Here is a 26437-nt window from a genome sequence, read left to right on the forward strand (position 1 = left end):
CCCGGGGAGAACGGGACTCCCCAGATTTTTTTGGGGGGGTCATTTTGAGGGGGGGGGAGGGTGTTTTTTTGGGGGGGTCATGGTGGGCTGAGCCGGGATGCAGTTCAACAAGGAGGAATTCCGGAGGCAGGCGGGGGCCGCGCTGGGACGGCTGCACCGGTGAGAGGGGGGGCGCACATCTGGGGGGGCACAGCTGGGGGGGGGGGCACATCTGGGGGGGTCACTGGAATCTCAGGGTGGGGGTGTCCTTAAATCTGTGGGATTCCCACATCTCAGAGGACCCCAAGATTGGAGAGGAGGGAATCTGTTGGGGGGGGCAGGAAGGCAATATTTGGGGGGGGGGGTCATAGAGCCGGGGGGGGGGGGGCAGATTTCTGGGGGAGTCGTCTCAAATCTGGGGGGGTCACATTTCAGGAGACCCCTAATATTATGGGGGTTCTCGGATGTGGGGAATAGATCGGGGGGGGGGGAGGCAGAAAGTATTGGGGGGGGGGGACTTGGGGGAGGGTGTCCCACACTTCCGGAGGGGCCCCAGATATCGGGGGGTGGGGGGGGTGTCACCAAGATCTTGGGGGTCACCCACATCTCAGGAGACCCCAACATTGGGGGGTTCTGGGGAGCTGGGGTGGGGGGGGCAGGAAGTTGTTATTTTGGGGGGGTCTCACAGTTTTGGGGAGGTCACACAGTTTGGGGGGTGTTTCCCGATGTTGAGTGGGTTCTGGGGTACCGGGGGGGGGGGGGGAGCTCCATGCTTTTGGGGTGGTTTCTAGTCCGTGTATATTTGGGGGGGGGCCCCAGTGGGGTCTTGGAGGGGTCGTGTTTGGGGGGGGAACAGGGGTTTGGGGGGTGGGGGGTGCGTAGCTGAGAAAGGGACTTTGATGTGGGGGGGGTCGTTGGTGTCTTGGGGGGGGGGGGGTCTTTGGCATTTGGGGGGGGTCCTTGGCATTTGGGGGGTGTCTTTGGGGGGCTGTTAGTGTCTTGGGGGGGTCTTTGGCATTTGGGGGGGTCTTTGGTGCTTGGGGGGTGTCATTGGCATTTCGGGGGGGTCGTTGGTGTCTTGGGGGGGCTGTTAGCGTCTTGGGGGGTCCTTGGCACTTGAGGGGGGTCCTTGGTGTCTTGGGGGGGGTCCTTGGCATTTGGGGGGTGTCTTTGGGGGGCTGTTAGTGTCTTGGGGGGGGTGTCTTTGGCATTTGGGGGGCGTCGTTGGTGTCTTGGGGGGTCCCTGATGTTGGGGGGGGGGTCAGATCTCTCTATGAGGACCCGAGGTTATATTTGTCCCCCCCAATGCGGCTGTCGCACACGCGTGTGGCCTCGTCCCCGTGTCCCCCCCCCCGTGTCCCCCCCCGTCCGCGGGGGCTCAGACGGAGGATTTAGAGCCGTGTAATCTTCTGCCATAGGGGGGGACACGGGGACACCGGGGGGGGAGGAGGAGAGGGGGGGCAGCAGGGAGGGGGATGGAGGATTGGGGGGCGGGGGGGGGCTGGGTTGGGGATTCGGGGGGTTCCAGGGGTCTGGGAGGGGCTCCAGGCTGTGAGGATGGGGGGGGCTCTGGATTTGGGAATGGGGGGTCTGGGGGGGCTCTGGGTTTGAGTTTGGGGGGCTCTGGGGGGGCTCTGGGTCTGGGTTTGGGGGGTCACAGAAGTCTGGGGGGCCTCCAGGCTGTAGGAATGGGGGGTCCCAGGGGTCTGGGGTATTCTCAGTCTGGGTTTGGGGGTCTTGGGGGGACTCCAGGCTGTGGGGATGGGGGGTCTTGGGCCTCTGGGTTTGAGTTTGGGGGGTCCCGGGGGTCTGGGGGGGCTGTAGGTCTGGGTTTGGGCGTCCCGGGGGTCTGGGGTGGTCTGGGTTTGGGGGGGTCCCAGGTTTTCTTTTGGGGTTCCCCCCACCTCCGCGCCCCCCCAGGCTGTTGGAGCGCCGTCAGGACGATGCAGAGGGGCTGGAGCTCGGCCCCCCGGGGGGCTCCATGGGGGACCCCCCGCGCCCCCCGGTGCTGGACTGCACGTGCTTCGGGCTCCCGCGGCGCTACGGCATCGCCATCCTCTGCGGCATCGGCTTCTGCATCAGCTTCGGCATCCGCTGCAACCTGGGGGTGGCCGTGGTCAGCATGGTCAACGCCGCCCACGGGCAGGTGCGGCCTGGGGGGGCCATGGGGGGCAGTGGGGGGCAATGGGGGGGCTGGGGGGCCGTGGGGCCTTGGGGGGCGATGGGGCCTTGGGGGGCAGTGGGGGGCTGGGGGGGCCGTGGGGCCTTGGGGGGGTGATGGGGTGGTTGGGGGTCAATGAGTCCTTGGGGGGCAATGGGGTGGTTGGGGATCAATGAGGTGGTTGGAGGTCAACGAGGCCTTGGGGGTCAATGGGGCCTTGGGGGGCAATGAGGTGGTTGGGGGTCAACGAGGCCTTGGGGGTCAATGGGGCCTTGGGGGGCAATGGGGTGGTTGGGGGTCAATGAGGCCTTGGGGGTCAATGAGGTGGTTGGGGGTGGTTGGGGGTCAACGAGGCCTTGGGGGTCAATGAGGTGGTTGGGGGTCAATGGGGCCTTGGGGGGCAATGAGGTGGTTGGGGGTCAATGAAGTCTTGGGGGGCAATGGGGTGGTTGGGGGTCAACGAGGCCTTGGGGGTCAATGGGGTCTTGGGGGTCAATGAGGTGGTTGAGGGTCAATGGGGCCTTGGGGGACAATGACTCCTTGGGGGTCAATGAGGTGGTTGGGGTTCAATGGGGTCTTGGGGGGCATTGGGGTGGTTGGGGGTCAATGAGGTCTTGGGGGGCAATGAGGTGGTTGGAGGTCAACGAGGCCTTGGGGGTCAATGGGGCCTTGGGGGGCAATGAGGTGGTTGGGGGTCAACGAGGCCTTGGGGTTCAATGGGGTCTTGGGGGGCATTGGGGTGGTTGGGGGTCAATGAAGTCTTGGGGGGCAATGGGGTGGTTGGGGGTCAATGAAGTCTTGGGGGGCAATGAGGTCTTGGGGGGCAATGAGGTGGTTGTGGTCAATGAGGCCTTGGGGGTCAATGAGGTCTTGGGGGGCAATGAGGTGGTTGGGGTCAATGGGGCTTTGGGGGTCAATGAGTCCTTGGGGGGCAATGGGGCACGAGTGGGGGGGCAGAGAGATCAATGGGGGTCAATGGAGGATCAATGGGGGGACTGAGAGATCAATGGGGGATCAATGGGGGTCAACACAGGCCGATGGGTGTCACTGGGGGATCAGTGGGTGCTGGGGGTCACTGGGGGGTCCCTGGGAGGCTCTGGGGGGTCTCTGGGGGTCCCATCTGTGCTGCCCCCCTCCCCCCAGCGCCCCCAGTTTAACTGGGACCCCGAGACGGTGGGGATGATCCACGGGTCGTTCTTTTGGGGGTACATCGTCACCCAGATCCCGGGGGGGTTCATCGCCCAGAAATTCGCCGCCAACAGGTGGGGGACCCTCCCAGCACGGCCCAGTGCCTCCCAGTATCTCCCAGTGCCCCCCCAGTATCTCCCAGTGTCCCCCCAGTATATCCCAGTGCCTCCCACTCTCTCCCAGTGCCCCCCCGTATTTCCCAGCACCTTCTCATTGACCCCCAGTATTGCCCAGATGCCTCCCAGTGCCCTCCCAGTATCACCCAGTGCCTTCCCACTACACCCCAGTATATTCCAGGACCCTCCCAGTGCATCCCAGTATCTTTCAGGACACTCCCAGTGCGCTCCAGTATCTCCCAGTGTCCGCCATTGTCTGCCAGTGTCCTCCTTTTGCCCTCCCAGTGCTCTCCAGTACCACCCAGGTCCCTTTCAGTGCCCACCAGCGACTCCCAGTATCTCCCAGTGCCCTCCCAGCGCCTTCCCAGTGCTTCCCAGTGTCACCTAGGCCTCTCCCAGTGCTCTCCAGTGCCCTCCCAGGATCACCCAGTGCCTTCCCAGTGCCTTCCAGTGCACCCCAGTATCTCCCAGTGCCCTCCCAGCGCCTTCCCGGTGCCTCCCAGTATCTCCCAGACCCCTCTTAGTGCTCTCCAGTGCCCCCCAGTACGTCCCAGTGCCCCCCAGTACGTCCCAGTGCCCCCGCAGGGTCTTCGGCCTCGCCATCGTCTCCACGTCGGTTCTCAATATGTTGATCCCCGCGGCCGCCAGGACCCACGTGGGCTGCGTCATCACCGTCCGCGTCCTGCAGGGCCTCGTGGAGGTCAGGCGCCCCTCTGCCCTCCCAGTGCCCACCAGTGCCCTCCCAGTGCCCTCCCAGTGCCCACCAGTAGCTCCCAGTTACCCCCCAGGATCTCTCCCAGCCAGCCAGGATCTCTCAAAACTCTCCCAGTGCCTCCCAGTATCTCCCAGGCTGTTCTCAGTGCCCACCAGTGCCCACCAGTATCACCCAAGACCCTCCCAGTACACCCCAGCAGCTCCCAGTGCCCTCCCAGTGCCCCCCAGTAGCTCCCAGTTACCCCCCAGGATCTCTCCCAGCCAAACAGGATCTCTCAAAACACTCCCAGTGCCTCCCAGTAGCACTCGGGACACTCCCAGTGCCCCCCAGTATCTCTCACATCCCTTCCAGTACCCCCCAGTATCTCTCAGGCCCCTGCCAGTGATCCCCAGTATATCCCAGTGCCCCCCAGTATCTCTCCAGCCCCTCCCAGTGCCTCCCAGTATCTCTCAGGCCCTTCCCACTTCCCCCCAGTATCGCCCAGTGCTCCCTGGTATCTCTCAGGCCCCTCCCAGTGCCCCTCAGTGCCCCCCAGTATCTCCCAGGCCCCTCCCAGTGCCCCCCAGTTTCTCTCAGGCCCCTCCCAGTTCCCCCCAGTATCTCCCAGTCCCCTCCCAGTTCCCCCTAGTATCTCCCAGTGCCCCCCAGTATCTCCCAGGCCCCTCCCAGTGCCCCCCAGTATCTCCAAGTTCCCCCCAGTTTCTCCCAGTCCCCTCCCAGTGCCTCCCAGTATCTCCCAGTACCCCCCCAGGGTGTCACCTACCCCGCCTGTCACGGGATCTGGAGCAAATGGGCCCCTCCCCTCGAGAGGAGCCGCCTGGCGACCACCGCCTTCTGCGGTACGGGGGGGCTGGGGGGCACTGGGGGGCACTGGGGGGGCACTGGGAGGCACTGGGGGGCACTGGGAGATACTCAGGGGCACTGGGGGGGCACTGGGAGATACTGGGAGATACTGGGGGGGGCACGGGGAGGCACTGAGGGGGCACTGGGAGATACTGGGGGGCACTGGGGGGGCACTGGGAGATACTGGGGGGAGTACTGGGAGATACTGGGAGGCACTGGGAGATACTGGGGGGCACTGGGAGATACTGGGGGGCACTGGCAGGGGCTGAATTTGGGGCAGGATTGGGGGGGTAGGATGGGGGGTCAGTATTGGGGGGTTGGGGGGCTGTAAGGGGGGGTCAGGATGGGGGGCTGGAGGGGGAGGTTGGGGGGGGGGTCGGTTCTATCGGGGTCCCCCCAGTTTGGGGGGAGTCAGTGGGGGGAGTCAGGATGGGGGGGGTGGTTCCTAATGGGGGTCAGGAGGGGGGATGTTGGGGGGCTGCTATCGGGGTCCCCCCAGTTTGGGAGGAGATCGGTGCTATCAGGGTCCCCCCAGTTTGGGGGGTCAGGAGGGGGATGTTGGGGGGCCGCTGCTATTGGGGTCCCTGCAGTTTGGGGGTTCAGGAGGGGGGATGTTGGGGGGCCGCTGCTATTGGGGTCCCCGCAGTTTGGGGGTTCAGGAGGGGGGATGTTGGGGGGCCGCTGCTATCGGGGTCCCCCCAGTTTGGGGGGGTCAGGATGGGGATGTTGGGGGGCCGCTGCTATCGGGGTCCCCCCAGTTTGGGGGGTCAGGAGGGGGATGTTGGGGGGGCCGCTGCTATCGGGGTCCCCCCAGTTTGGGGGTTCAGGAGGGGGGATGTTGGGGGGCCGCTGCTATCGGGGTCCCCCCAGTTTGGGGGTCAGGATGGGGATGTTGGGGGGCCGCTGCTATTGGGGTCCCCCCCAGGGTCGTACGCGGGCGCGGTGGTGGCGATGCCGCTGGCGGGGGTCCTCGTCCAATACTCGGGGTGGAGCTCCGTCTTCTACGTCTACGGTGAGGGGTCCTACTGGGAGGCACTGGGAGATACTGGGAGGCACTGGGAGGGTCCAGAGAGGCACTGAGCAGCACTGGGAGATACTGGGGGGCACTGGGAGGGGGTTGGCAGACACTGACTGGCACTGGGAGACACTGGTGTGCACTGGGAGACACTGGGGGGGCACTGGGAGATACTGGGAGGCACTGGGAGATAATGGGGGGCCACTGGGAGGGGGCTGGTAGACACTGGGGGGCACTGGGAGACACTGGGAGGGTTCAAGGGGGCACTGGGAGGGTGTGGAGAGGCACTGAGGGGCACTGGGAGATACTGGGGGGGCACTGGGAGGGTCCTGAGAGGCACTGAGTGGCATTAGGAGATACTGGTCAGGCACTGGTCCATACTGGTCCGTACTGGGGGGCCCGCTGGGAGTTTCGGGGTGTGCTGATTCGCTTTCTGGGTGTCCTACGAGAGCCTGGGGGGCACTGGGACATACTGGGGGGCACTGGGAGGGTCCTGAGAGGCACTGAGTGGCATTGAGAGATACTGAGAGGGCACTGGTCTATACTGGTCCGTACTGGGGGGCCCACAGGCAGTTTCGGGGTGTGTTGATTCGTTTTCTGGGTGCCCTACGAGAGCCTGGGGGGCACTGGGACATACTGGGAGGCACTGGGAGGGCCCTGTTCTCTCCCGGGGGGGCCCTGGTCTGTACTGGTCCATACTGGTCTGTACTGGTCCGTACTGGGGGGCCCGCAGGCAGCTTCGGGGTGTGCTGGTTCGCTTTCTGGGTGCTGGTGTCATACGAGAGCCCCGCGCAGCACCCCACGATCTCCCCCGAGGAGCGGAAATACATCGAGGAGAGCATCGGCGAGAGCGGAGGCAGCGCCGGAATGGTGGTGGGAACTGGGGGGCAATGGGGGGGAACTGGGGGGGACTGGGGGGGAACTGGGGGGAACTGGGGGGCAATGGGGGTACCTGGGGGGGACTGGGGAGAACTGGGGGGCACTGGGGGGGAACTGGGGGGCAATGGGGGGGACTGGGAGGGACTGGGGGCAACTGGGGGGGACTGGGGGGCAATGGGGGGGACTGGGGGGCAACTGGGGGGCAATGGGGGGGACTGGGGAGAACTGGGGGGTAATGGGGGGGAACTGGGGGGGACTGGGGGGCAATGGGGGGCAATGAGGGGGAACTGGGGGGGACTGGGGGGGACTGGGGGGCAATGGGGGGGAACTGGGGGGGACTGGGGGGGACTGGGGGGCAATGGGGGGGAACTGGGGGGTAATGGGGGCAACTGAGGGGGGCAATGGGGGGCAATGGGAGGGACTGGGGGGTAATGGGGGGAACTGGGGGGGACTGAGGGGTAATGGGGGGGATTGGGGGGCAACTGGGGGAAATTGGGGGAACTGGGGGGCATTTGGGGTAATGGGGGCAACTGGGGACAACTGGGGGGAACTGAGGGGTAATGGGGGAGACTGGGAGGGACTGGGGGCAATGGGGGGGACTGGGGGTGCAGTGGGGGTAATGGGGGAAACTGGGGGGGCAATGGGAGCAATGGGGGGAACTGGGGGGTAATGGGGGGCAACTTGGGGGGCGCAAATGGGGGGGAACTCAGGGGACAATGGGGGCAGTGGGGGTAATGGGGAGAACAGGAGGTACATTTGAAGAGGGGGTGCCGGGGCGGGTGGGGGTCCCGGTGGGGGTCCCGGGTGGCTCGGGGCCCTGTGGGGGTGTCGGGGGGTCTGGGGGGGTCCCGGGTGGCTCAGGGCCCTGTGGGGGTGTCGGGGGGTCCAGGGGGGGGTCCCGGGTGGCTCGGGGCCCTGTGGGGGTGTCGGGGGGTCCGGGGGGGTCCGGGGGGGTCGCAGGTGGCTGCAGCGCTGCCCCCCCCCAGCTCGCCACGCCCTGGCGCCGCTTCTTCACCTCAATGCCCGTCTACGCCATCATCGTCGCCAACTTCTGCCGCAGTTGGACCTTCTACCTCCTGCTGATCAGCCAGCCCGCCTACTTCGAGGAGGTGTTCGGCTTCGAGATCAGCAAGGTGACCCCCCCGGAGCTCCCAGTATCACCAGTAGCCCCCCGGCCCGCTCCCAGTAGCCCCCCAGCCCGCTCCCAGTATGCCCTCGGTGCCCCCATCCCGTCCCAACTCATCCCATGTAATCCCATCCCAACGTCCCACCCACTTCGAGGAGGTGTTCGGCTTCAAGAGCAGCAAGGTGACCCCCCCCAGCGCTCCCAGTGCTCCCAGTATCACCAGTAGCCCCCCAGCATGCTCCCAGTATCACCAGTAGCCCCCCAGCATGCTCCCAGTATGCCCTCGGTGCCCCCATCCCATCCCAACTCATCCCATGTAATCCCATCCCATCCCATCCCATCCCAATGTCCCCCTCACTTCGAGGAGGCGTTCGGCTTCGAGATCAGCAAGGTGACACCCCCAGTGCTCCCAGTGCTCCCAGTATCACCAGTAGCCCCCCAGCATGCTCCCAGTATGCCCTCGGTGCCCCCATCCCATCCCATTCCCAATGTTTCACCCACTTCGAGGAGGTGTTCGGCTTTGAGAGCCGCCAGGTGACCCCCCCAGTGCTCCCAGTACCCCCCCATTAGGCTCCCAGATCTCCCAGTGCCCCCCCAGCCCTCTCCCAGTGCTTCCAGTATTCCTCCTGTTCTGCTCCCGGATCTCCCAGTACCCCCATCACTTTCCCAGTGCCTCTACTCCCACTCCCAGCGCCCCAATCCCATTCCCAGTGCTCCCAGTTCCCCTAATCCCACTCCCAGTGCCCCAATCCCACTCCCAGTGCTCCCAGTGCCCCCAATCCCATCCCAGTGCCCCTAATTCCACTCCCAGTGCTCCCAGTGCCCCCAATCCCATCCCAGTGCCCCCAATCCCACTCCCAATGCCCCCAATCCCACTCCCAGTGCCCCCAATCCCATCCCAGTGCCCCCAATCCCACTCCCAGTGCCCCCAATCCCATCCCAGTGCCCCCAATCCCACTCCCAGTGCCCCCAATCCCATCCCAGTGCCCCCAATCTCACTCCCAATGCCCCCAATCCCATCCCAGTGCCCCCAATCCCTCTCCCAGTGCCCCCAATCCCATCCCAGTGCCCCCAATCCCTCTCCCAGTGCCCCCAATCCCATCCCAGTGCCCCCAATCCCTCTCCCAGTGCCCCCAATCCCATCCCAGTGCCCCCAATCCCTCTCCCAGTGCCTCCAATCCCACTCCCAGTGCTCCCAGTGCCCCCAATCCCTCTCCCAGTGCCCCCAATCCCATCCCAGTGCCCCTCATCCCATCCCAGTGCTCCCGCTGTGGGGTGCCCCCCCCGCTGTGGGTCCAGCCCCCCCTTTTTGCCCCCCCCCCCAGGTGGGGCTCCTCTCGGCGCTGCCCCATTTGGTGATGACGATCGTGGTCCCCATCGGGGGACAAATCGCCGACTTCCTGCGCTCTCGGGGGCTCATGTCCACCACCAACGTCCGCAAGATGATGAACTGCGGCGGTGAGGGGCGACTGGGGGGTCCTGGGGGCAACTGGGGGGAGTCTGGGGGCAATTGGGGGGAGTCTGGGGGCAACTGGGGGGGTCCTGGGGGCAACTGGGGGGGTCTGGGGGCAATTGGGGGGTCCTGGGGGCAACTGGGGGGAGTCTGGGGGCAATTGGGGGGTCCTGGGGGCAACTGGGGGGGTCCTGGGGGCAACTGGGGGGGTCTGGGGGCAACTGGGGAGTCCTGGGAGCAATTGGGGGGTCCTGGGGGCAACTGGGAGGAGTCTGGGGGCAACTGGGGGGTCCTGGGAGCAACTGGGGGGAGTCTGGGGGCAACTGGGGGGTCCTGGGGACAATTGGAGGAGTCTCGGGGGTAATTGGGGGGTTCATGGGGGCAATGGGGGGTCTGTGGGGGCAGTTGGGGCATTCATAGGGGCAATTGGAGGGTCATATGGGCAGTTGAGGTCCCGGTGGGGCAGTTTGGGGTCCATGGGGGCAGTTTGGGGTCCGTGGGGCAGTTTGGGGGTCCATGGGGCACTTTGGGGTGCTCACAGGGTTCGGGATGGAGGCGTCGCTGCTGTTGGTCGTGGGTTATTCGCGCTCTCGCGCTGTCGCCATCTCCTTCCTCGTTCTCGCCGTCGGCTTCAGCGGCTTCGCCATCTCCGGTGGGAACCCCAGTAGCTCCCAGTGCCCCCCAGTTCCCTCCCAGTGTCCCCCAGTCGCTTCCAGTGTCCCCCAGGGCTCTCCCAGTATCTCCCAGGACTCTTCCAGTATCTCCCAGTATCCTCTACGGCCTTCTCAGTATCTCCCAGTAGCCTTCCAGTGCCCCCCAGTATCCCCAGTCCCCTCCCAGTGCCCCTGAGTATCTCCCAGTGCCCGCCCTGTACCTCTCCCAGTTCCCTCCCAGTGCCCGCCAGCATCTCCCAGTTCCCTCCCTGTGCCCCCCAGTATCACCCAGTATCCCCCAAGGCCCTTCCAGTATCACCCAGTATCTCCCAAGGCCTTCCCAGGGCCTCCCAATATCTTCCAGGATCCTCCCAGTATCTTCCAGTGCCTCCCAGTATCCCCCAGGGCTCTCCCTGCATCTCCTGGGATCACCCAGTATCCCCCAGTCCCCTCCCAGTCCCCTCCCAGTGCCTCCCAGTATCTCTCAGTCCTCTCCCAGTCCCCTCAGTGCCTCCCAGTGTCTCCCAGTCCCTTCCCAATGCCTTCCAGTCCCCTCCCAGTGTCTCCCACTCCCCCTCCCAGTGCCCCTCAGTGCCTCCCACTGTCTCCCCGTGTCCCCCAGTCTCTTCCAGTCCCCTCCCAGTATCTCCCAGTCTGGGTGACCCCCCCGTGTCCCCCCCAGGGTTCAATGTCAACCACTTGGACATCGCCCCGCGCTACGCCAGTGTCCTCATGGGTCTCTCCAACGGTGTGGGGACCCTCTCGGGGATGGTTTGTCCCCTCATCGTGGGGGCCCTCACCCGCCACAAGGTGCGGGGACGGGGGGGCACTAGGACCCGGGGAGGGGAGGAGATGAGGGGGGCACTAGGACCCGGGGGGGGGGGGGGAGGAGATGAGGGGGGCACTAGGACCCGGGTTTGGGGGGGGGCGATAAGTGATATGGGAGAGGGTACTAGGATCCAGAGAAGGGATGAGGGACAAGGAGGACAGGGGGACAAGGGAGGGGCACTAGGACCCTGGGGTGAGGGGATGGGGGGGAAAGGGGGGGGCACTAGGACCCGGGGGAGGAGGGCTCTGGGGTGTAATGGGGACTCGCAGGCGGGCACCAGGACCTGGGGGGGCGCCACACCCATTGGCCCCGGCCCCTCCCATGACCACGCCCCTCTACTCCACTGGCCCCGCCTCTCGCCATTAACCCCTCCCTCTTCCATTAACCCCTCTCTCTCCATTAACCCTTTCCTCTCCCCATTAACCCCTCCCTCCCCATCACCCCCCCTCTCTCCCATTAACCCCTTCCTGACCGCGGCGCCCTCAGACGCGGGAGGAATGGGAGTGGGTGTTCCTCATCGCCGCCCTCGTCCACTACGCCGGCGTCATCTTCTACGGCATCTTCGCTTCGGGGGAGACGCAGGACTGGGCCGAGCCGGCCCGCGAGGAGGCCGAGCCGTTGGCCCCCAGGGGGGGCAACAGCGACGACGAGGACGACTACGAGGCCGAAGGAATTGAAGATGGAGGAGGAGGGGGACCCCCAGGGGGACCCCCACAAGGATATGGGGCTACGGGGACCACCCCAACCCCTGCGCCGAAGGGGGAGGTGATCGGGTGAAGACCCACCGGAACCACCCAGGACCACCAGGGACCCCCCAGAACCCTTCAAAGACCACCAGGGACCCCTCAAGGACCACCAGGGAGTCCTTAAAGGCCACGCGAAGACCACCAGGGACCCCCAAAAAGCCTTCAAAGACCACCAGGGACCCTTTCAGGACTACCAGAAACCTCTCAAAGACCATCGTCGACACCTCAAAGACCATCAGGGACCTCCCAAAACCCTTCAAAGACCATCAAAGACCCCTCGAAGACCACCAGAGACCCCTCAAGGACCACTGGAGATCCCCCCCAGAAGCCTTCAAAGACCACTTAGGCCCACCAGGGGCCCCTCAAAGACCTCCAAGGGCTCCTCCAGGACCACCAGAGACCCCTCAAAGACCACCAGGAACTCCTCAAAGTCTACCAGGGACCCCTCAGAGACCACCCAGGACCCTCCAGAACCCCTTAAAGACCACCAGGAACCCTTCAAAGACCATCAGGGACCCACCAGGAACCCCTCAAAGACTCCTTAAAGACCACTTAGAACCACCAGGGACTTCTCAAAGACCATCAGAGACCTCCCCAGAAGCCTTCAAAGACCACCTAAGACCACCAGGGACACCCCAAGACCACCAGGGACACCCCTCCACCCCAAAACCCCTCAAAGATCACCAGGGACCCCCCCCAGGACCACCAGAGACCCCTCAAAGACCACCCGGGACCCTCTGGGACCACCAAAGCCTCCCCCAAACCCACGTCCCTCCCTCCTTCCCCCCCACTGTACAGATGCAAATAAAGGGGGGGCTCCAGTTTGTGTGAACTGTGGGCGTGGGGGGGTACTGGGAGATACTGGGAAGGCACCGGGCAGTAACTGGGAGGCATAGAGAGGGTCCAGGGAGGCATTGGGCGGCACTGAGAGATACTGGGAAGGCACCAGGCAGTACCTAGGGGATACTGGGAGGCACGGAGAGGGTCCTGGGGGGTACTGGGAGATACTGGGGGCTAACTGGGGTGCACTGGAAGGTATTCTGGAGATACTGGGGGATAACTGGTGGCACTGGGAGATGGTGTGGGGCACTGGGAGGTAACTGGAGGGTCCTAGGGGATACCGGATGGTAACTGGGGGGCACTGGAAGATACTGGGGGATGTTGGGAGGCACTGGGTGGCACTGGAGGCGTCGCGGAGGGCTTTAGGACCCAGCGGACGGGAGGGAGTGCCGTCCCTGCAAGCTCCGCCCCCACCCTCGCGTGTCGTCACTTCCGCCCCTTCGCACCGGAAGGGACGACCCCGTGTGGCGCGCGGGGCGGGGCCTCTTTGGCGCTCGAGCGGCGGCCATGGCGGAGCCGCGGGTGCGGGCGGGGGGCGAGGGGCGGCCCGGGGGCACTGGGAGGGGACTGGGGGATACTGGGCGGTAACTGGGGGGCACGGGGGGACCGGGGGGGGGCACGGGGGGGCGCTTGGGGGGGGCGGGGGGGGTGAGGGGAGCGCGGGGAGAGCGCGCACGTGGGGGCTATGGGGGCACTGGGAGGGACTGGGGAATACTGGGGGGCACTGGGAAGGTCCTGGGGGGCACTGAGAGGGAACTGGGGGGCACTGGGAAGGTCCTGGGTGATACTGGGGGGTAACTGGTCCGTACTGGTCCCCCGTGTGGCAGGTGCTGGTGATCGATGGGCGCGGACACCTCCTGGGGCGGCTGGCGGCCATTGTGGCCAAGCAGGTGCTGCTGGGTGAGTGCGGGGGGATTTTGGGGACCCCCCCCAAGCTTCGAGTCCTCCCCCTCATGGCTTTGGGGAACCCCCTCGAGCTTTGGGACCCCCCCTTTGGCTTTGAGGACCCCCCATAATAACCTTTGGAGGTCCTTCCCGTGAGCTTTGCCCCCCCCCTTGACTTTGGGAAACCCTTCTTGGCTTTAGGGACCCCCCCTTGACTGTAGACCCTCCCCCTCATGGCTTTGGGGAACTCTCCTTGGCTTTGGGGAACCCCCCCATGACTTTGGGGTCCCCCCCGTGTTCCCCCTCCCGCGCTGTGATGATCCTTTTGGGCTGTTGAGCCTCACGGCCATGAGAGGCGCCACATGCACCTCCAGCTGAGCGCGGCCGTCCGTCCGTCCCCGTGTCCGTCCGTCCCCCCCTTCCCTGTCCGTGTCCCCCCCCCCCCCCCGTGTCCGTCCGTCCCCCCCGTGTCCGTCCGTTCCCCCCCCCGTGTCCGTCTGTCCCCGCTGCTCCATGGCCCCGTGTCCGTCCGTCTGTCCGCAGGTCGTCGCGTCGTCGTCGTTCGCTGTGAGGGCATCAACATCTCCGGCAACTTCTACCGCAACAAACGTGAGAGACCAGTCCCTCCCAGTGCCTCCCAGTATCTCCCAGTGCCTCCCAGTATCTCGCAGTCCCCTCCCAGTGCCTCCCAGTATCTCCCAGTCCCCTCCCAGTGCCTCCCAGTTCCCTCCCAGTGCCTCCCAGTATCTCCCAGACCCACCCAGTATCTCCCAGAGCCTCCCAAGACACCCCCAGTGCCTCCCAGTCCTCTCTCAGTGTCTTCAAAGATGGCTATAACGCTTTTTAGTACCTTATAAGGCTTCTTTCGCTCCTCTTTAATATCTCTCAGTGCCCACCAGTAGCTCCCAGTTCTCTCCAGTCCCCTCCCAGTGCCCCCCAGTATCTCCCAGTCCCATCCCAGTGTCTCCCAGTATCTTCAAAAAACTCTATAATGTTTTTTAGTATCTTACAAAGCTTTCGTAGTTGCTCTTTGGTATCTCCCAGTGCCCCCCAGTATCATCTCCCAGTGCCCCCCAGTATCTCCCAGTGCCTCCTTGCGGCTGCCTTTAACCCTTTCCTCCCCAGTGAAGTTCTTGGCCTTCCTCCGCAAGCGCATGAACACCAACCCCTCTCGGGGTCCTTATCACTTCCGCGCCCCGAGTCGCATCTTCTGGCGAACCGTCAGAGGTAAAAAGGATGGGGGGGGTCCCGCACCCCCAAACCTCCCCCCCCCAATCCCTATGACCCCCCCAAACCCCTAAACCCCCCCGTTTTGACCCCCCAAACCCCCCCTCCAGGGATGCTGCCCCATAAGACCAAACGCGGCCAAGCGGCGCTGGAGCGCCTCAAGGTCTTTGATGGGATCCCCCCCCCTTACGATAAGGTGAGAAACGACCCCCCCGCCCCCCAAAAAACCCCAAACCCCCCCTTCGGAGCTCCCCCAAACCTCTCAGGACACCCCAAACCCCTGAGGACCCCCTCAAACCCCAAGACCCCCCCCCGCCCCCCCTTTTGTGTCAATGATGTGGTTTTTTACCTACATTTTTTGATGGTTTGTGAGAAAAACAACAAACTGAGACACAAGAACCTGCGCCCCCCCAAATCAAACCCCCCCTTTGCCCCCCCAAATCAAACCCCCCCTTTGCCCCCCCAAATCAACCCCCCCTTTGCCCCCCCAAATCAAACCCCCCCTTAGAGCCCCCCCAAATCAAACCCCCCCTTTGCCCTCCCAAATCAAACCCCCCCTTAGAGCCCCCCCAAATCAAACCCCCCCTTAGAGCCCCCCCAAATCAAACCCCCCCTTAGAGCCCCCCCAAATCAAACCCCCCCTCTGCCCCCCCAAATCAAACCCCACCTTAGAGCCCTCCTTTGTCCCTCTCTTGTGGCCCTGACCCCCCAAAAGTGCCCCTCCAGCCCCCCCAAACCCCTAAAGGGCCCCCCCAATCCCTCCATTGTGCCCCCCAGCCCCCCAAAATCCCCCTTATTACCCCCCAGACCCCCTAGAAGTGCCCTCTAACACCCCAAATGCCCCTTTATGCCCCCCACCTTCCTTGAAGTGCCCCCCACGCCCCCTAAAGTGCCTCCAGCCTCTGCAAAGTGCCTCCTAACACCCCAAATCCCCCTTTGTACCCCCTGAACTCCTTCCAAGTGCCCCCCACCCTCCCAAAGTGCCCCTCCAGCCCCCTCAAATCTCCCTTTTTACCCCCCCAGCCCCCCAAAATTGCCCCTCAGCCTCCCCAATCCCCCTTTGTGCCCCCCAAACCCGTCCCAAATGCCCCCCACGCCCCCTAAAGTGCCCCCCAGCCCCCTGGAATCCCCATTATAACCCCCCAAAAGTCCCCCCTAACCCCCCAAATCCCCTTTTGTGCCCCCCCAAACCCCCTTTTAACCCCACCCACCCCCCCCTCGCCCCACAGCGTAAGCGTATGGTGGTCCCGGCCGCGCTCAAGATCATCCGCTTGAAGCCCACGCGCAAGGTAAGGTTTGGGGGGGCTCAGGGGAGTTTAGGGGGGACTGGGAAGGGTTTGGGGGCCTCCATTTATCTCTGACCCCCCCCGGACCCCCCCAGTTCGCTTTCCTGGGCCGTTTGGCGCATGAGGTGGGGTGGAAATACCAAGCGGTGACGGCGACGCTGGAGGAGAAGCGGAAAGAGAAAGCGAAGTTACGCTACGAGAAGAAAAAGAAGCTGATGGTGAGCAAAGAGGGGGGGTCCTAAAACCCCGAGGGGGGGCCCCAAAACCCGGGGGGGGGCCCCAAAACCCTGGAGAGGGGTCTCAAAAGTGGAGGGTGGGGGGTCAGAAGTGTGAAAGGAGCCTCCGGAAACGGGGGGGCCTCAAAAAGAGGAGAAAAAGGTTGAAAATGGGAGCGGTAAAAAGGGGGGGCTAAAAAAGGAGGAGGGGCCTAAAAAGAGGAGGGGCCACAGCAAAAAGGGGGGGGTCCCTAAAAGAATGGGAGGAAGGGGCTGAGAAATAAGGGGGACTCTGAAATAAGGGGGAGGGTCCCCAAAAATGAGGAGAGGGGGGCAGAAATCCGAGGGGGGGGCTGAAAAATGGGGGGGTCCCCCCTAAAAAAGAATGGGGGGGTCCCCTAAAAATGAATGGGGGGTCCCAAAACTGAGGGGAAGGCAGAGAAACAGCCCCACAAGTGACGGAGGATGTGGGAAAGGGGGGGGGGTGTCCCCAAAAATGGGGGGGGGGCAGTTATTTGGGGTCCCCCCCGGTTATTGGGGCCCCCTCTGACCCCCCCCCCGTTTCAGAGCCTGCGTCGCCGCGCTGAGCGCAATGTGGAGGCCAAGACGGCGCCGTTCACGGCTGTGCTGCGACAACATGGGCTGCTGCTCCAGTAACCAACTGGGAGGGACTGGGAGCACTGGTCTGGACTGGGGGGGGCTGCTCTGAATAAAGGGATTGGTTCTGTAATGGGAGGACTGGTTTGTACTGGGCTGGAATGGTTTGTACTGGGGTTCTGCTGCTCCAGTAATGGACTGGTTTGGACTGGGGGAGGTTGCTGTTCCAGTAACAGACTGGGCTGGACTGGTTTGGACTGGGAGGGCTGCTCTGAATAAAGAAGTTGGTTCTGTAATGGGAGGACTGGTTTGGACTGGGCTGGACTGGTTTGGAGTGGTTTGAACTGGTTTATACTGGGGTTCTGCCGCTCCAGTAACGGACTGGTTTGAACTGGTGGCGATTGCTGTTCCAGTAACCAACTGGTTTGGACTGGTTTGGACTGGAGAGGTGCCTGTACTGGACAAACTGGGCTGGACTGGTTTATACTGGGAGCGCCAACAGCTCCGGTTTGGGGGTTCCCCCGTTTATTGCCCCGGGGGGGTTACTCCTCACCCCCCTCCTGCCCCCCCTCCTCCCCTCCCAGTTCTCCCAGTACTCCCAGTTGCCCGCGCGCCTCGTCCAGTAGCCGCGCGATCAGCTCGCTCTCGGCCAGCGGCATCACGGGGCTCTCCGTCAGCCCTGGGGGCAAATGGGGGCTCAGCGGCTCCATTTGCCCCCACATTTGCCCCCTGTCCCCCATTTGCCCCCCGCCCCATCTTGATCCCCCATTTGCCCCTGCATTTGCCCTTCTACCCCCCCTTGTTTTGCCCCTTAGACCCCCGTTTTGCCCCCCATTTGCCCCTTAGTCCCACAGTTGCCCTCCATTTGCCCCCTTCCTCCCGTTTTGCCCCTTCCCCCCCATTTTTGCACCCCCGTTTTGTCCCTTCGCCCCTCCCCCCCGTTTTTGCCCCCTCCGTTTTGCCCCCTCCCCCCATTGTTGCCCCCGGTTTTACCCCCTCCCCGGTTTTGCCCCCCATTTTGCCCCCCCCCCCCGTTGTTGCCCCCCCCGTTGTTGCCCCTCACCCCCGTTGTTGCCCCCCCCCGTTGTTGCCCCCCCATTGTTGCCCCTCACCCCCCTATTTGCCCCTCACCCCCCGTTGTTGCCCCCCTCCCCTGTTGTTGCCCCCCCGTTGTTGCCCCCCTCCCCCCGTTGTTGCCCCCCTCCCCCGTTGTTGCCCCTCACCCCCCGTTGTTGCCCCCCCCGTTGTTGCCCCTCACCCCCCGTTGTTGCCCCCCCCGTTGTTGCCCCCCCGTTGTTGCCCCCCCCCGTTGTTGCCCCTCACCCCCCGTTGTTGCCCCCCCGTTGTTGCCCCTCACCCCCGTTGTTGCCCCCCCCCGTTGTTGCCCCCCTCACCCCCGTTGTTGCCCCCCTCCCCCGTTGTTGCCCCCCCCGTTTGCCCCCCTCCCCCGTTGTTGCCCCCCCCCCGTTGTTGCCCCCCCCCGTTGTTGCCCCCCCTCCCCCGTTGTTGCCCCCCTCCCCCGTTGTTGCCCCCCTCCCCCGTTGTTGCCCCCCTCCCCCGTTGTTGCCCCCCTCCCCCGTTGTTGCCCCCCTCCCCCGTTGTTGCCCCCCCCCCCGTTGTTGCCCCCCCCCCGTTGTTGCCCCCCCCCCCCGTTGTTGCCCCCCTCCCCCGTTGTTGCCCCCTCCCCCGTTGTTGCCCCTCACCCCCCGTTGTTGCCCCCCCCCCCGTTGTTGCCCCCCTCCCCCGTTGTTGCCCCCCTCCCCCGTTGTTGCCCCCCCCCCCGTTGTTGCCCTTCCCCCGTTGTCGCCCCCCCCCCCGTTGTTGCCCCCCCCCCCGTTGTTGCCCCCCCCCCGTTGTTGCCCCCCTCCCCCGTTGTTGCCCCCCCCTCACCCCCGAGCAGGCACTCCCGCACGTGTTGGGCCTCGAAGCGCATTCCGGTGCCGTGGGGGAAGTTGAGGGGCTGCGCGGGGGGGGGCAGTGGGAACACCTCCCGGCGCCCCAAAACCCGCAGCTCCGTGGGGCACTGCATGTGGCTCGGGAACTGGGGGGCACGGGGGGGGGGTCGCACCCCCATAGCTCACACACACACACACACCCTCCAGGACCCCCAAATCTGCCCCACACCCCATTCCCCCCCCCAGGACCCCCAAATCTGCCCCACATCCCATTTTACCCCCCCAGGACCCCCATATCTGCCCCACATCCCATTCCCCCCACCCCCAGGACCCCCAAATCTGCCCCCCACCCCGTTTATACCCCCCCAAACCCCTCACTGACCCCCAAGTCTGCCCCACATCCCATTTTCCGCCCCAGACCCCCAAATCTGCTCCCCCATCCCATTGCCCCCCCCACTGACCCCCAAGTCTGCCCCACATCCCATTCCTCCCCGACCCCCAAGTCTGATTTATGCCCCCCCAAACCCCCCATTGACCCCCAAGTCTTCCCTCACCCCATTTATGTCCCCCCCAAACCCCTATTGACCCCCAAGTCTTCCCTCACCCCATTTATGTCCCCCCCAAACCCCCATTGACCCCCAAGTCTTCCCCCCACCCCATTTTTGACCCCCCCAAACCCCCAACTCTTCCCCCCACCCCATTTATACCCCCCCAAACCCCCCATTTATACCCCCAACTCTTCCCCCCCCCCCATTTCCCCCCGTGGACCCCCAAGTCCCCCCCGCGCCGTGGGGCGCACCTCGGCCCACCCGCGGGTCCCCCCCAGCGCGGCGCCCCCCGGCAGCTCCGCCGCCATCGAGCAGCTCAGCACCGCCTGACGGTTCCCGGCGTAGTCCAGCGTCAGCGTCACCGTCTCGTCCACACCTGCCCCACACTTGGGGGTCACTGCCCCATAGCGGCCCCCCCAGGCACCACACATGGGGGTCAGAGCCCCATAGCGACCCCCACGCCCCACATGGGGGGGGCAGAGCCCCATAGGGACCCCCAGACCACACATATGGGGATCAGAGCCCCACACTTGGGGGTCAGTGCCCCATAGGGACCCCAGACCGCCAAACATGGGGATCAGAGCCCCACACTTGGGGGTCAGTGCCCCATAGTGACCCCCCAGACCCCCACACATGGCAGGCTGCCCCCCCATAGGGACCCCCAAACCCCACACATGGGGGTCAGTGCTGCAAGGAACCCCCCCAGTTGCTCCCAGTCCCCCCCAGTGGCCCCCAGTCCCCCCCCAGTGGCTCCCAGTCCCCCCCCCCAGTGGCCCCCAGTCCCCCCCCAGTGGCTCCCAGTGGCTCCCAGTCCCCCCCCAGTGGCTCCCAGTGGCCCCCAGTGGCTCCCAGTCCCCCCCCAGTGGCCCCCAGTCCCCCCCCAAGTGGCCCCCAGTCCCCCCAGTGGCTCCCAGTCCCCCCCAGTGGCTCCCAGTCCCCCCCCAGTGGCCCCCAGTTGCTCCCAGTCCCCCCCCCAGTGGCTCCCAGTCCCCCCCCAGTGGCCCCCAGTCCCCCCAGTTGCTCCCAGTCCCCCCCCAGTGGCCCCCAGTCCCCCCCCAGTGGCTCCCAGTGGCCCCCAGTGGCTCCCAGTCCCGCCCCCAGTGGCCCCCAGTCCCCCCAGTTGCCCCCAGTCCCCCTCCCAGTGGCCCCCAGTCCCCCCAGTTGCTCCCAGTCCCCCCCCAGTGGCCCCCAGTGGCTCCCAGTGGCCCCCAGTCCCCCCCCAGTGGCCCCCAGTGGCTCCCAGTGGCCCCCAGTCCCCCCAGTGGCCCCCAGTCCCCCCAGTTGCTCCCAGTTCCCCCCCCCTCACCAGTGGGGTGCAGGCAGCCCTGGGCGTGCAGGCGCTGTGGGGCGCCCCCGAAGAGCGCGACGGCCATTTGCAGACCGTACCCCCCCAGGTCGAGGAGGGCGCCCCCCCCCAGGCGGGGCTCCCGCAGCCGCTCCACGTTCTGCATGGGGAAAGCCAGGGAGCCCCGCAAAAACTTGGGGTCCCCCAAAGCCCCCTCTCGGGCGAGAGCCTGGAGCCGCTGCCACGCCGGGAAGAAGCGGGTCCAGAACCCCTGAAATGGGGGGAAGAGGGGGGAATGGGGGGGCAGTAATGGGAAATGGGGGGAATGGGGGACAATAAAGGGAAATGGGGGGAATGGGGGGCAATAATGGGAAATGGGGGGCAATAAAGGGAAATGGGGGGCAATAAAGGGAAATGGGGGGTCTGGGGGGGGAAATAGGGGATATGGGGGGTAATAAAGGGAAATGGGGGGGAAATGGGGGGGCAATAAAGGGAAATGGGGGGAAATGGGGGGGGCAATAAAGGGAAATGGGGGGAATGGGGGGGCAATAAAGGGAAATGGGGGAAAATGGGGGGGCAATAAAGGGAAATGGGGGGGAAATGGAGGGGCAATAAAGGGAAATGGGGGAAAATGGGGGGGCAATAAAGGGAAATGGGGGAAAATGGGGGGGGCAATAAAGGGAAATGGGAGGGTAATAAAGGGAAATGGGGATCTGAGGGGGGAAATGGGGGGTGTGAGGGGGGAAATGGGGGATATGGGGGGGCAATAAAGGGAAATGGGAGGGTAATAAAGGGAAATGGGGGTCTGAGGGGGGAAATGGGGGGTGTGAGGGGGGAAATGGGGGATATGGGGGGGCAATAAAGGGAAATGGGGGTCTGGGGGGGAAATGGGGGTCAACAAAGGGAAATGGGGGGTGTGAGGGGGAAAATGGGGGAGCAATAAAGGGAAATGGGGGGTCTGGGGGGGGAATGGGGGAGCAATAAAGGGAAATGGGGGGTCTGGGGGGGAAATGGGGGAGCAATAAAGGGAAATGGGGGGTCTGAGGGGGGAAATGGGGGCAATAGAGGGAAATACGAGGGTCTGAGGGGGGAAATAATGTGGGGGAGTGGGGGGCAGTGGGGGAAATGGGGGTCTGAGGGGGGGCAGTGGGGCAGGAGGGATATCGGGGGGTCGGGGGGCACTGGGATGGGCTCATGGGGAGCCCTGAGATCGAGGGGGTAACTGGGAGCACTGGGATCGCAGTGGTTGGGTACTGGGAGCACTGGGATGGGATAACTGGGAGCCACTGGGAGCCCTGGGAGGGGTCCCCGGGCCGAGGGGAGCGGCGGGCGGACTCGACACCTCCATGAGGAAGACGCCATGCTGCCGGGCGGCCGCCACGAGCTCCCGGACCTGCCGCGCGCCGACGGCCATCGGCTTCTCCATGAGCACCGCCTTCCCCGCCGCCAGGAAGAGCCGCCCGGCCGGCAGGTGCTGCGAGTTCACCGTGCCCACGTAGACCACGGCTGGGGGAGGGGCACTTCCGGGTCACCCCTCCCCCACACTAGGGTTTGGGGGCCATTTCCGGGTCACCCCTCCCCCCACGCAGTGATTTGAAGGCACTTCCTGTTCAGCTCCTCCCCCCACACTGGATTTTTGTGGTCATTTCCGGTTCACCCCTCCCCCCACAGTAGGATTTTGGGTCATTTCTGGGTTCGCCCCTCCCCCACGCAGTGATTTGAAGGCACTTCCTGCTCAGCCCCTCCCCCCACACTGGATTTTGGGGTCATTTCCGGTTCAGCCCCTTCCCTACATCCTGCTTTTCCTTCATTTCCGGTTGCACTCCTTCCTCCCACATGAATTGAAGGCACTTCCTGTTCAGCCCCTCCCCCACACTCTGTTTCTGGGTCACTTCCGGCTCCCCCCTCCCCCCCCATATAAATTCGGGGCCATTTCCGGTTAATTCCCTCCCTCTCCATAGGCTTTTTGATCATTTCCGGTTCCGCCCCTTCCCCCCACCCTGATTTGGGATCACTTCCGCCTCAGTTCCTCCCTCCCACCATGACCTGAAGCCACTTCCCGTTCAGCCCCTTCACCCACATCCGTTTCCCTCCCTCTCCCCATCCATTTCCGGGTTTCCCCATCCATTTCCGGGTTCCCCCTCCCCCCCAATCCATTTCCTCACTCCTTTCCGGCTCCTCCCCATCCATTTCCCCCCTCTTCCGGCCCCTCCTCACCCACTTCCGGGTCGGCGGCCATTTCCCGGTAGCTGCCATAGAAGCGCTTCACTCCGTGGCGCTTCGCGAACGCCTCCGCGCGGGAAATTTCCTGCGCCGCCACCGCCACCACCTGCGGGGGGAGGGGCCTCACTGCCCCGCCCCCACCGCGACCCCTCCCACTGCCTCCCAGTTCATCCCAGTATGTCCCAGTGCCCCCCCACTGCCTCCCAGTTCATCCCAGTGCGTCCCAGTGCCCCCCCACTGCGTCCCAGTTCATCCCAGCGCGTCCCAGCGCCACCCCCACTGCTTCCCAGTTCATCCCAGTGCGTCCCAGTTCATCCCAGTGCGTCCCAGTGCCACCCCCACTGCTTCCCTTTCAACCCAGTGCGTCCCAGTGCCCCCCCACTGCCTCCCAGTTCATCCCAGTGCCCCCCCACTGCCTCCCAGTTCATCCCAGTGCCCCCCCACTGCTTCCCAGCTCATCCCAGTGCACCCCAGTTCATCCCAGTACCGCCCCAGTGCTCCTCCAGTGTGTCCCAGTTCATCCCAGTGCCCCCCAGTGCCCTCCCCAGTTCACCCAGTGCTCCCCCAGTTCATCCCAGGCTCTCCCAGTGCCCCCCATTACACCCCAGTTCATCCCCCCCACCTCTCCCCGGTGCCCCCATTCACCCCCCCCATCTCCACCGGATGTCCTCCCCATTTTCCCGCCCATTTCCCCCCAATCTCCTCCTCATCTCCCCCCATGTCTCCCCCATGTGCCCCCCAATCTCCCCCCTCACCCCCTGTCTCCCCCTCACCCCCTGTCCCCCCCTCACCCCATGTCCCCCCATTTCCCCCCCCACCCCATTTTCCCCCATGTCCCCCCCTCACCCCATGTCCCCCCATTCCCCCCCATTTCCCCCATGTCCCCCCATTTTCCCCCCTCACCCCATGTCCCCCCATTTCCCCCCATTTCCCCCCCTCACCCCATGTCCCCCCCCTCACCCCATTTCCCCCCATTTCCCCCCATGTCCCCCCATTTCCCCCCCTCACCTCATTTCCCCCCCCCCCCACCTGATGCTCCTCCGGTTCGAGGGTCCCCAATGCCACCACAAAGTCGTGACTGATCTTTCCCGCCGCGCAGATCCCCCACCGGGTGGGGCCGGGGGGGGCCCCGGGGGGGTCTCCGGGGGGGTTCCCCTTCGGGGGGTCCCCCGTGGGGGGTTCCCCGCAGGGCCTGGGGGGGTTCCCCCCACTTTCGGGGTGCGACTCGGGCTCCTCCATCGCTGCGTCCGTCTCGGGGCGACCGAGAAGAAAATGGGGGGGCCCCTCCCTCCCTCCCCCCGGGAATATTGAGGGGGGCCCCCCCCGCCCCTCCCCCACGCGTGGGAAGATAGAGCCCCACCCGCCCCTCCCCCACCCACGCCATAGGGTGAGGCCGGGCCTCTCCCAGTTCATCCCAGTTCATCCCAGTGACCCCCCCAGTGCATCCCAGTGCCCCCCCAGTGCATCCCAGTGCCCCCCCAGTGCATCCCAGGCTCTCCCAATACCCCCCAATTCATCCCAGTGCAACCCAGTGCCCTCTCAGTGCATCCCAATTCATCCCAGTGCTCCCAGTGACCCCCATCAGTGCACCCCAGTTCACCCCAGTGCATCCCAGTGCCCTCTCAGTGCACCCCAGTTCACCCCAGTGCTCCCAGTGCCCCCCCCCAGTGCATTCCAGTTCATCCCAGGTTCACCCAATGACCCCCACAGTGCACCCCAGTTCATCCCAGTGCCCTCCCAGTGCATCCCAGTTCATCCCAGTGCCCTCCCAGTGCATCCCAGTTCATCCCAATGCCCTCCCCGGTGCGTTCCAGTTCATCCCAGTGCTCCCAGTGCCCCCCCACAGTGCATACCAGTTCATCCCAGTGCATCCCAGGCTCTCGCAGTGACCCCCCAGTGCACCCCAGTTCATCCCAGTGCTCCCAGTGCCCTCCCAGTGTATCCCAGTTCGTCCCAGTGCCCTCCCTGGTACATTCCAGTTCATCCCAGTGCTCCCAGTGCATCCCAGGCTCTCCCAGTGCCCCCCCAGTGCATCCCAGTGACACCCATAGTGCACCTTCAGTGCATCCCAGTTCATCCCAGTGCTCCCAGTGCCCTCCCAGTTCATCCCAGGCTCTCCCAGTGCCCCCTCAGTGTCACCCCCAGTGCATCCCAGTTCATCCCAGTGCTCCCAGTGCCCTCCCAGTTCATCCCAGGCTCTCCCAGTGCCCCCTCAGTGTCACCCCCAGTGCATCCCAGTTCACCTCAGGCTCTCCCAATACCCCTCAGTGCATCCCAGTGCTCCCCCAGTTCATTCCAGTACTCCCAGTTCATCCCAGGCTCTCCCAGTGCCCCCTCAGTGCCCTCCCCAGTGCATCCCAGTGCAGCTCAGTGCCCCCCAGTCCCTACTGGGCCCTCTCCCAGTGCTCCCAGTGCCCCCCCGGCGGGTCCAGGTCATTCACCGAGGTTCCCGCCACGCGGGATGGGGGCGTGGTTTATATGCAAATGACGTTGGAAGGGGCGTGATCGAAACACGATTGGTAGGCTGACGTCACGGGGAGGCGGGGCCGCACGTTGCCTGGCAACGAGTGGGCGTGGCCTCTGGAGGGCGGGAAGGCGGGGCGCGCGCCCATTGGCTGAGAGGAACTGGGAGGAGCCCCAGTAGGGACTGGGGGTGCACTGGGAGGCACTGGGGGGACACTGGGAGACACTGGGAGGAGATCCAGTATGGCCGGGGGGGCACTAGGAGCACTCGGGGGACACTGGGAGACACTGGGATGAACTGGGAGCACTGGGAGGGGATCCAGTATGGCCTGAGTGGGAACTGGGATGAACTGGGAGCATTGGGGGGGTACTGGGAGCTCTGGGGATGCACTGGAAGAGACTGGGATGAACTGGGAGCACTGGGAGAGGATCCAATATGGTTTGAGTGGGCACTGGTGGGGCACTGGGGGAGACTGGGATGAACTGGGAGCACTGGGAGCAGCTCCAGGATGGCCTAAGTGGGCACTGGGAGGGCATTGGGAGCACTGGGGATGCACTGGGGGAGACTGGGATGAACTGGGAGCACCAGGATGGGCAGGAAGGGCACTGGGAGCACTGGGGGAGCACTGGAAGAGACTGGGATGAACTGGGAGCACTGGGAAAGAATCCAATATGGTCTGAGTGGGCACTGGGAGCACTGGGGGGGCACTGGGGGAGACTGGGATGAACTGGGAGCACTGGGAAAGAATCCAATATGGTCTGAGTGGGCACTGGGAGCACTGGGGGGGCACTGGAGGAGACTGGGATGAACTGGGAGCACTGGGAGCAGCTCCAGGATGGTCTAAATGGGCACTGGGAGGGCATTGGGAGCACCGGGGGGGGCACTGGGAGAGACTGGGATGAACTGGGGGAACTCGAAGGAGCCCCCGTACGGACGGGGGGGCACTGGGAGGGGATGGACTTGTCCCCCCCCATTCCCCCTTATCTCTCCCCTCGCCCCACATCCCCCACAACACGGACTGCCCCACATCTCCCCACATCCCCCCCACCCCCATCTCCCCCCATCTCCCCCCATCTCCCCCCACATCCCCCATCTCCCCCCGTTGTCCCCCATCTCCCCCCGTTGCCCCCCTTTGCCCCCATCTCCCCCCGTTGCCCCCCATCTCCCCACACCCCCGTTGCCCCCCATCTCCCCCATCTCCCCCCGTTGCCCCCCATCTCCCCCCGTTGCCCCCCATTTCCCCCCGTTGCCCCCCATCTCCCCCCGTTG

At 65.0% G+C, this 26437-nt stretch overlaps 3 protein-coding genes and 2 non-coding genes across 6 annotated transcripts; 4 read left to right on the forward strand and 1 right to left on the reverse strand.

Moving 5' to 3' along the window:
• Positions 1–70: 70 nt before the first annotated feature.
• On the forward strand, positions 71–11877 carry SLC17A7 (solute carrier family 17 member 7). Of its 2 annotated transcripts, none has more exons than XM_054052399.1 (12): positions 71–159; positions 1900–2125; positions 3284–3402; positions 4030–4144; positions 4911–4998; positions 5928–6014; positions 6751–6890; positions 7883–8029; positions 9348–9480; positions 10017–10127; positions 10811–10938; positions 11444–11877. In XM_054052399.1, exons 1-12 carry the CDS (start codon positions 98–100, stop codon positions 11732–11734), a joined length of 1647 nt encoding a protein of 548 aa, XP_053908374.1. In that variant the 5' UTR covers positions 71–97; the 3' UTR covers positions 11735–11877. The 2 variants fall into 2 exon arrangements, with proteins under 2 accessions (XP_053908374.1, XP_053908375.1); XM_054052400.1 differs by having other exon boundaries at positions 7957–8029; positions 11444–11766.
• A 1112-nt stretch (positions 11878–12989) lies between these two features.
• RPL13A (ribosomal protein L13a) lies at positions 12990–16886 on the forward strand. Its single transcript, XM_054052409.1, has 8 exons — positions 12990–13065; positions 13371–13443; positions 13972–14037; positions 14554–14655; positions 14766–14851; positions 15885–15944; positions 16037–16159; positions 16724–16886. Exons 1-8 carry the CDS (start codon positions 13051–13053, stop codon positions 16811–16813), a joined length of 615 nt encoding a protein of 204 aa, XP_053908384.1. The 5' UTR covers positions 12990–13050; the 3' UTR covers positions 16814–16886.
• On the forward strand, positions 13735–13812 carry LOC128849806 (small nucleolar RNA Z195/SNORD33/SNORD32 family). Its single transcript, XR_008447480.1, has one exon. It is a non-coding gene; the product is annotated as a small nucleolar RNA Z195/SNORD33/SNORD32 family (small nucleolar RNA).
• Positions 14980–15051, forward strand: LOC128849807 (small nucleolar RNA SNORD34). The gene has a single exon (XR_008447481.1). It is a non-coding gene; the product is annotated as a small nucleolar RNA SNORD34 (small nucleolar RNA).
• A 220-nt stretch (positions 16887–17106) lies between the features above and the next one.
• DHDH (dihydrodiol dehydrogenase) lies at positions 17107–23943 on the reverse strand. The gene is made up of 7 exons (XM_054052287.1): positions 23734–23943; positions 22699–22810; positions 21824–21987; positions 20503–20752; positions 19448–19572; positions 18644–18794; positions 17107–17432 (listed from the first exon to the last, which is right to left on the reverse strand). The coding sequence occupies exons 1-7, from the start codon at positions 23941–23943 to the stop codon at positions 17296–17298; spliced, it is 1149 nt and encodes a 382-aa protein (XP_053908262.1). The 3' UTR covers positions 17107–17295.
• Between the last annotated feature and the right edge of the window lie 2494 nt (positions 23944–26437).

This window comes from Cuculus canorus, chromosome 33, assembly GCF_017976375.1.
Source record: "Cuculus canorus isolate bCucCan1 chromosome 33, bCucCan1.pri, whole genome shotgun sequence".
Taxonomy (NCBI): domain Eukaryota; kingdom Metazoa; phylum Chordata; class Aves; order Cuculiformes; family Cuculidae; genus Cuculus; species Cuculus canorus.